Below are 9,554 nucleotides of genomic sequence, written 5' to 3' on the forward strand. Positions count from 1 at the left end.
ACAAATAAAGCACTTTTATTGCCACCCTTATCTTTCCAAGATAAAATTTAATGAATGTAATGATATGCAAATAACACACACACACACACACACACACACACACACACACACACACACACACACACACACACACACACACACACACACACACACACACACACACACACACACACACACACACACACACACACACATTTATTTATTTGTGTGTTGACCATTTCTTTTAAAAATTAAGCGAGCGCACACGCCGCGTACTCTGATTAGTTGGTCGAGCATTTGCTTGTTAGCTGTAGGCCCCCTATGAACTGGGATTTAAATCCCCTCAAATGTAGGGTGTGGTACTCAAATTATTATGCACATCATGTATATATATGCGCGCGACTCTTGCTCATCTTGACTCTTTGGCAATGCAACCTAACGTAATTCCGCTAGGGTCATGGATTCGATCCCGCCTGAATGCATCTACCTTGCAATGCGGGATCGAGTATTTATGCACACGAGGGTTGCTAGGAGCTCATATCATAGCCTCCCGTCAATCCTTTGCAATATATATATATATATATCAGTGTGTATATGTGTCTATGTGCATATGTATATATGAACTAGTGCAGGTGTGCTAGCAATCATTCTGGAAATTTCCTTCGAACTGAAAATCATAAACCTTCCCCATATTCAAATATAATCATCTACTTCCCATCACGCAAAAACTTCTAGACAGTAACATGACATTGCAATTTGCCTATTAACATCAGAGAACATAGAACTACTTCTCCCCCAACTCTCATCAAGCAGCACCATTCTCTCTTTCATGCAGCAACATGTTATCAAAATGCCAGACTCCATGCCCCTTGCCAAGTCTCCTCAGCTGAGCAACATATTCAGATATCTTCTTTATGGCCTCAACCTGATCAAACAAATATATTAGTATGTTTATAAGTATTTTACAGCAGAAATATTACAAACAAAGTCTAGTTAACACAACCAGAAACAGAGATTTAAAGAATGCATTCACTCCTAATGCAAAATTATCGCAAGTTTTTACTTCTTAGCGTCTGGTAAATAATTTCAGCAAGTTCTAAATAAGTAAATATAAACATACTAATATAGCGTCTGGTAAATTAATATTCACCTGTTCTCCAAGGAAATGGCTTTCAATGAACTCTGTCATCTGAGGATCATTGGAACGTGCTGCCACCTGTTTATCCATAAGAATCAACAGATCACTATGTAATACTCTGACTTTAGACTATCATTAATGATATATTAAAAAGGATCCTCACACTGTGTAAATTAAGAAGTTTCTCATTAACGAGCCTCTCAAGAGACAAGGCCAGCTCCATTGCTACAGAAAGGCAGATAAGAAGATTAACTTCATATTAGTAAAAGATTATTTAGCTAAAAAGGAAATTTAGATAGATACCACACAATTATTATGCATTTACATATATAATACCCAAAGTTTGATATTGATGGAATGGCTAATCACCAAAAACGTTAATGAGATGTCCTTCAAAAAGTATTGTCATTATATAATAAAATATAAACAAATATAATAAATAAAAAATATTTAACCATAAATTTGATGAGCAAGGAGATTTAACTTGTTTTGCTTTGTTTCTCATACAACATAAACATATTAATGAAGGATATTTTTAAAAAAATACAAGCTTAACATTATAAAAAGTAAATATTACCGTATAGAGCGTCGCCTTTTTCCTCATGGTGAAATTCAGTTAAGGGCATTAGAATTGACTGGAGCTTCACTCTTCCTCCACGCTTGTTCTGTAACAAACACATAAGCCAAACTTGCTTCGTTAATGATGGGAGAATAAGAGGTTCAAAAATTACCTGATACTTCATCAATTTTTCAGCATGGTCTCTTTCCTCTTCACTTGATTCATTAAAGAACCTAAGAAACAAATATTCAAGAGCAGACTAAAACCAAATTGGAAGAAGAAATAGGGAGAATAAAAGAGGAGGAAGAAGGATTTGTGAGCTCTTAGGCTTACTTGGCCAGGCCTCTAAGCGCAACATTGTCCCGGTCAAAGTAGGCGAACATGGCATGATAGACATAGGAAACATTGTATTCGATGCTGGAAATTATAGAAAAACCATGCTTCAGATACAAGGAAGATTGAGGGTAGAACTTGGTTATATTTCAGTTTGTTTTTCAAAAGTTTTTGTGCTGAGAATAGTCAAAAAGAAATTTTGTTGTTCTGTTTTATTTTTAAAAAATATAGCGCTAATAACCATTGTTTTTTGATACAATAATTCCACAATTAATTACATCGACAACTGCATTCATCACAATAAAATCCTAAAAATTTGAAAATTTTTTGAGGTACATTCTACAAATATGAACTTATATATATATCAAATAATTGCTAACAATTATTAGCATACAATATTAGGCTTTATCAATCTTACAAATATCAGTTTGATTACCTATCGATAGTCTATGCAAATACTCTGTTAATATTTTATGCAAGTTTACCTGAATCATGAAAATAAATCCCCAAAAATAAAAGGCTCATTGGATCTTCAGAATTCGCAAAGCTCTCGTTTGGTCCTAATTTATAAAAAAATTATGATAGAGAATGAAAATCCAAGTAAATGATTAATGTAGTCAGGTTAACCTAAAGTTTAGCTCAGCCAACCAGGTGAAATAACTAGTCAGCTCAAAAAATTAACTAGTTAATTTAACAACTCACGCAACTCGACAACTCATCAGCTCAGGCAAAATTACTTTGAAGTGAAAGTTCACTTACTCTGTCGGATTGGAAACCTAAATTCAGTTCCTGTGCTGGGCCATTATAATATTTTTATCTTTTTCTTCTGTATAGCTATTTATGTAATATAATTAGTATCAATCCAAACATACAAATAAGGGATCAAGGTGGGAATCCATTTATGCAATCAAAGTTATTTTGAAGCCTATCTACACTTTCCATGTGCTTGCTTCATTTGAGCAATAAATTCCGAGAACTTTTCTTTCTAAAGCTCTCTCCCTCTCTATGTCCTTTAGTATTTTTCTCTTTAGGAGAGTTTAGAAAATATTTGTTGCCCTGTGTTCTACCAGACTACAAGGCGCTAGACCCTTATAGTATATTTTTGTCTTTTCTTTCATGTAACAATTTATGTAACATAATCAATTCAATCCAAATATATCAATAGCAGGGCAAGGTGGGACTTAGATTATGCAAGCAGAGCTATTAAACCTAGCTACAAGTTGTCTGTAATTGTTTTCCTAACACTTATTTCTTCTTGAGCAATAAAAGTCAAAAGCATCTCTCTCTCTCCATCTCTCTCTCTCTCCACATTTTCTCTATCTCAGAGTTCTATTGTCTATATAGTGCGATTTCACAGGTTTTTATGGGATTCAACACATACAATAATTTTATAGACAAATATAAATTCATATTGAAAATTATTCTAAAATGAATGTCAAAAAGGCAGAACACTAAGACACTAGTTTTTAAGATCTTCAAGAAATAACTCTGACAGAAAGTAGAACAAATTTTATCACTTATAAACCATTTTTGTGTATGCAAACAATTTATCTCAAAGATCAAGTTGGAAGTCGAAGAAAATTAAAATTTATTCAAATAGCAAGATTCAAATTCATGTCTACCAAAACGCTAAACCTAAGGTGAGAAACAATCATCTGGTAATCCTATAACTGCAAATATTTCAACTATAATAGTAACCAATCATAGATATATATATATATATAGACCCCTCTCTGCCCAAGAAAAAACATATAAATAAACAATAAGCGCGTTTTTTTAAAAGCAGTAGAACATTCCATCAATAACAAAAGAACTTGAAAACAGAGTATCCTAGGGGGGAAAAAATGTGACAAATCGATAGACTATAGATAAGCCTTCAAAGATCCATCACTGACAACTGAAGAAATCTAAACCATGAGAAATCTGGTTCAGACAAAAGAATACTATCATATTAAATGAAAAAGAAACGATGTGGGATGAAACTTGAAATAAGTAAATAGCCACCATGAATAATCAAACAGGTTATCTAAAAGAAAAATAGAACACAAACAAAAGCTTCAGGAAATGGATGAAAGGACTTATGAATATCTCACTTGATCTGCTCATTAATCGCAGCCTCGCATTCGTCAACGTAATTCTGTCGTGCGAGCGATTTCCCAGGCGAAGAGGTCACAAGTGCGAGTTCCTGCTTTACCTCCTCAAAGGGTTCAAAGAACACGCCGGTCAACGCCTTGCCGCTATCAGGTCCGATCGCAGCCATCGATCCTACCGCTAACCTCCCAATCTGGGGAACCCTCAGAAAGCCGGCCGTCGGCAGCTTCCACCGGCAGAGAAAAGCTGCCCGAGGGTACCCCTCGGATGAGGAAGACATGAGGGAGAGAGTGGAGGAAGCACGGAGAAGCATCTTCACGATAAGATAGGAAACCGGAAAATGGAAAGATGAAGATGGAATGAGTGAGCTGGATTAGCGGCAAAGCGGAGGTTGATATAGAGCTGGCAGGGGGGAAGGGGCTAGGGTTTTAGATAAAGTGTACGGTTTCGATTAAAGAAACGTGTAGGGTGCAGATTGATTAACTGAACGAGCGCGTGGAGGGCTCGTGGTCCTCGGCCACAAAGCGGTATCAGGCGAGAGAATATCTGCCAGAGAAGAATAAGAAGATCCGATAAGGATTGGGTTACAAGATTGTTGAAACAAATTATGAAACACCATTGGATCAGTCTTAAGATTTGAGTCAAATCTTCCTGCAAAATATTTGTCCGATTCTTTGAAAAGCTTCACGGTCTCAGTGGATCTGTAATAAAATCCATGTGATGAAGTTTCTCAGAATTTATCCAATCTGGAAGACTCCTAAAATGTTTCAATTTTATTAAATTATAAATTAAATGTCTGACGTGGCATACTTTGGCCGTTCCGGAAAGTGCACTCATTTACTGTCCCGAAATCTTCTCATATTCAGTGCGGGCACAAGGATTTATTTAATTTTTTTTATTTTTATTTATCATTTATTTATTTCTTTTCTTAAAGGAGCAAAGCGTCCGACTTTTTTTTAAGAAAAAAATTGAGTACAATAAAAACTCTAAATACTTGCAACTCGGCACAAACTATTAAAATATAACACCTAAAAAGATACCAAGAACAACATTTAAGATGATACAAAAAAAAGAAACAATTGCAACAAAAAAAAAATAATCGAACCAATAACACTCAACATCTGAGACAAGCGATGAAGGATGAAATGACAAGATATCTAACAACAACACAAAGATGGAAACTAAAACAATCCAAATCAACAACTTCTAAAACCATACCGAAAACAACAAATTCTTTTTAATTCAACAGCAAAAATATAAGTGTAGACCACAAATAACTGCTCCAGCATAATCCAGGAGTTCCAGTGGAAACTTGGGGTTCTTTTGGGGAGTTGTTTTTGTCGATTCTCATCACTATAATGTTGAATGGCGTATTTGGGAGCATGCTTATCATGCGTGTTTGGGAGCATGCTTATCATGCGTGTTTTGGTGGCATGCAGTTACATATCAACAAAAACTGAAACGATGGGGGAAGGTTGTGTTTTATGATTTGAGCTCCATTTTGACTTCAAAAAATCATTGTTGTCTCTCTTCAATATCTGAAATTTCTCTCTATGTCCCCACAAATATCCCTCATACTCTTTCCATTCTCAATCCTAATCTGTGTATTTAGGGCAAAAACCTAGCTAACTTCTCACCTCTGTTCGTTTTCAGTGTCACTGACTCTCGCTGCTTATCTTTATAAGTATCTCTCCATCTCCTTTGTTATATGTGATGGTAGTTTGAAGGATTTTTTTTGTCATTTTTTTTCGATTTGGGTGGTTTGATGGTGTGATGGCTCTGGTTTTATAACCCTATCGGTTTACTTGTTGATGCTTTGATGGTTTCTATTTCTCTATTTTCCCCTTTTGTTCTCTCTACTTGCCTGACAAATTGCATTAACCAAATTGAAATCAAGAAAGATCAATTAATAGATAAGTTAAATTAGTTGGAATATAATAACTACATTTCATTGCCTCTGCTTCAAATTTGTCTTTGTTGGTTCAAGTGAGATAATGAAATTATCTCGTTGTTCTCTCTACTTTCCTGAGAAATTGCATTGATCTGATAGAAATATGAAAGTTCAGCAATTAGGTAAGTTAGATTGGTTGCATTAAAATAAATGCATTTTATAATGTTATATATTAAAGTTATAAATTTCTATTGAAGCTATGTAATCTATTAAAGTTCTAATGTTAGATGAGTAATTTGGTATCTCTTGCTTCTTCAATCTAGAGAAGCAATTTTTAGAAAGAATTATGAACACATTTGGTTTTTCTAAAAAAATTAAATAATTGGGATTGTTTTTGAGCTGGTGCAAAGATAAAGTTTAGATGTCATATGAGTTATTAAATTTTTTCTCCTGATGTTCAACCAAGAAAAGTTATCCATGGAAAGATGTATGTGCACTACTCATTATTTTGATATTTTTCTTGAAACAATTTTATATATTAAAGTTATATTGTTGGATAAGTGAATTCATTTCTCTTGCATCATCATCATCATTAATCTATAAAATCATTTTGTGTAGAATTGGAAATTTCTAGGGTGACAGACTATAAATCCCCAATTCGGTCATAGTGTTTAAAAACTAAAGCGAGAGTTAGCCTTCAGGGGAACTGAAGTGGGAGCTCTGGAGTGGGAGCCAGCATCCTCCTAGCCTAGCCACGGATTTAGGGACTAAATCTAAGATTAGCCAATGATTTTTTGTAATACTGAATCAGGATAGAGAATTAAAATTGCTCCTATTTGGCACAATACAAATTTAGACCATTTATCTCATCTCATTTTACCAAAAACTCATTGTAGTGGGAATGATGCATTTTCATATTAGAAAACTTCATCACATAAACATAGTTTAGTAGTTACTATTTTAACTCTTTGCATTTAAGTTTTACTAGTAGTTAATAATTTAGCTTTAATAGTATCTTAAATATTTGAAATTTGTGACAGTAATTTTGTTTTACTTATGTGAATTTTCTAGTTAATTTATCATTTCAAATTTAAACCTTCCTTGTGGGATCGATATTTTGGATTTAAATAGAAAGTCTTGTATTACCTAATAATGATACGTATACTTGTGTAGAATACCAACATTAAGTGCTTAACGTTATTATTCATAAAATAACACATCAAGTTTTTGGCACCGTTATAAATCGAAGTCAACTTCATAAATTTTACACAACTATATTTCATTTGGTCAAGTTTTTTGTGCGTTGCCGACTAAGGTAATGGTAAATTAAATAGATTTGGTAAATTAGGACATTTAAAGATAAAAATATACAAAATACAAAATATCAAAAAAATTTAAAAAATAAAAAATAAAAAATATATATATAACTATATATTTAAGAGTATAAATCACCTCCACTACAAAATAGCCTACTTACCTACGGCTTTTGGAATTAGAACATACTATTAGAAAAATTCGAAAACAATTAGAAGAAATTAAACATTTGAACGAAATGGCTAATAACATATAATCAAATAAATGAAAATCGACAAAAACCTTTAAAATATTATGCTAATCCGACAGCAGATAAACTTCACTTAACTATTTAAAATCCTGATTTTGCTGCTAATTCATTTGAGTTTAAACCTGTCATTATCCAAATGGTACAAAATAATCAGTTTGGAGGAACACCTACTGAAGATCCTAACTTACATCTTGCTAGTTTTCTTGAAGTTTGTGCTACTTTTAAATATGACGGAGTGTCTAATGATGTTGTTAGGCTTGGACTTTTTTCCTTTTTCATTAAGGGATAAAGCTAAAGCTTAGTTAAATTCATTGGCACCAGGATCTATCAGAACTTGGGGAGAACTATCACAAAAATTCTTGGCTAAATATTTTCTACCATCGAAAATCGTTAAGCTTAAAAACAATATTACATCTTTTTGTCAGTTTGAAAGGGAATCGATATATGAAGCCTGAGAAAGATTTAAGGATCTTCTTAGAAAATGTCGACACCATGTTTTATCAGATTGATTAATAATTCAAACTTTTTATAATGGATTAGTAGGCTCACTTAGATCTATTATAGATGCTGCTGCAGGTGGATCATTAATGTCAAAACCTTTTGATGGAACATACTCTTTAAGAGAAGAAATGACTACTAACAATTTTTAATGGCCCTCTGAACGGGTAAATCTTAAGAGAGTAGCTAGTATTCTTGACTCTGATGCAATGTCTATTTTAGCATCTCAAATTGCTACTATATCAAAAAAGATTGATCAAATTGGAGTGAACTATACTCAAATACCACTAGTATTAGAGGAAAATTTGATATGATAGATAATTGATACTCATTCACTTTATGAAACTTTAATTGCTATTAATAATCAAAATAATAATCCCTATTCTAATTATTACAACCCTAGATGGAAAAATCACCCTAATTTTAGTTGAAATAATTATAACAATTCAATGAAGCCCTCAAGAAATTTAAACAAACAAGGAAATCCTAATTATCGACCTTATTATCCTTCTGGATTTAACTCTAACCCTAACCCATAAGTAAGTTAAGAGAAGTTGACGATGGAAGAAGTAATGTTGAATATGGAAAATCAAATACAAAATTAAAGGGTTACTATTAGAAATATTGAAAATCAATTAAGACATATTGCTACAACACTTAGTAACAGACCTTTAGGAAATCTTCCGAGTACTGTGAAAGTTAATCCCAAAGATCAAAATAAGGAGCAAATTAAATTTATTCAATTACGAAGTGGAAAAGAAGTTGAAACAAGAATCCAAAGAGAAATTAAAGTTAATGAGGAGAAGTAAGAGATGGAAAGTGACCATAATGAAAATGAACAAACACAAGTTACCTTAGAAAAACCATTATCTCCATTTCCTCAACGACTGAAGCAGACGAATAAAGATAAATAATTTACAAATTTTTTGGAAATCCTTAAAAAATTAACAATAAACATTCCTTTCATTAAGGCTTTAGAACAAATGCCAAGTTCTGTGAAATTTATGAAAGAAATACTAAACAAGAAAATGAAGTTTACAGATCATGAGACCGTTGCACTCAATGAAGGGTGCAGTGCTATTATTCAAAAACGCTATTATTCAGAAGAAACCTCCTTAAAAATTAGAAGATCTTGGTAGTTTTACTATACCTTGTGCAATTGGTGAAAAGTTTTATAGAAAAGCCTTATGTGATTTAGAAGCGAGTATCAATCTTATGCCCCTATCGATTTTTAAATGTTTAGATTTAGGAGAGATTTCCACTACTACTGTAACTTTTCAGTTAGTTGATCGATCAATAACTTATCATAAAGGAGTTATAGAAGATGTATTAGTAAAAGTGAATAAATTTATTTTCCCTGTAGAGTTTATAACATTAGATATGGAGGAAGATAAAGATATTCCTATTATTTTGGGGAGACCATTTCTTGCAACAAGTAGAGCTGTGATAGATGTGCAAAAAAGATGTGCAAAAAAGAGAATTAATGATCAAGAAGTAACAT

The 9,554-nt window shown here is 33.0% G+C and overlaps 1 protein-coding gene across 1 annotated transcript; it reads right to left on the reverse strand.

Moving 5' to 3' along the window:
* Positions 1-623: 623 nt before the first annotated feature.
* Positions 624-4,473, reverse strand: LOC110025629 (ferritin-4, chloroplastic-like). Its single transcript, XM_020726208.1, has 7 exons — positions 4,103-4,473; positions 2,010-2,093; positions 1,849-1,909; positions 1,695-1,782; positions 1,281-1,342; positions 1,130-1,195; positions 624-904 (listed from the first exon to the last, which is right to left on the reverse strand). Exons 1-7 carry the CDS (start codon positions 4,411-4,413, stop codon positions 785-787), a joined length of 792 nt encoding a protein of 263 aa, XP_020581867.1. The 5' UTR covers positions 4,414-4,473; the 3' UTR covers positions 624-784.
* Between the last annotated feature and the right edge of the window lie 5,081 nt (positions 4,474-9,554).

This window comes from Phalaenopsis equestris, unplaced genomic scaffold (assembly GCF_001263595.1).
Source record: "Phalaenopsis equestris unplaced genomic scaffold, ASM126359v1 Scaffold000317, whole genome shotgun sequence".
In the NCBI taxonomy this organism is placed as follows: domain Eukaryota; kingdom Viridiplantae; phylum Streptophyta; class Magnoliopsida; order Asparagales; family Orchidaceae; genus Phalaenopsis; species Phalaenopsis equestris.

Coding starts and splice junctions, on each gene's coding strand:
- LOC110025629 (XM_020726208.1), bottom strand. CDS start 4,413: ATGCTTCTCCGTGCTTCCTCCACTCTCTCCCTCATGTCTTCCTCATCC. Junction 2,094..4,102: donor GCGATTAATGAGCAGATCAA/GTGAGATATTCA, acceptor TATAATTTCCAG/CATCGAATACAATGTTTCCT. Junction 1,196..1,280: donor AACTTCTTAATTTACACAGT/GTGAGGATCCTT, acceptor ATGGATAAACAG/GTGGCAGCACGTTCCAATGA.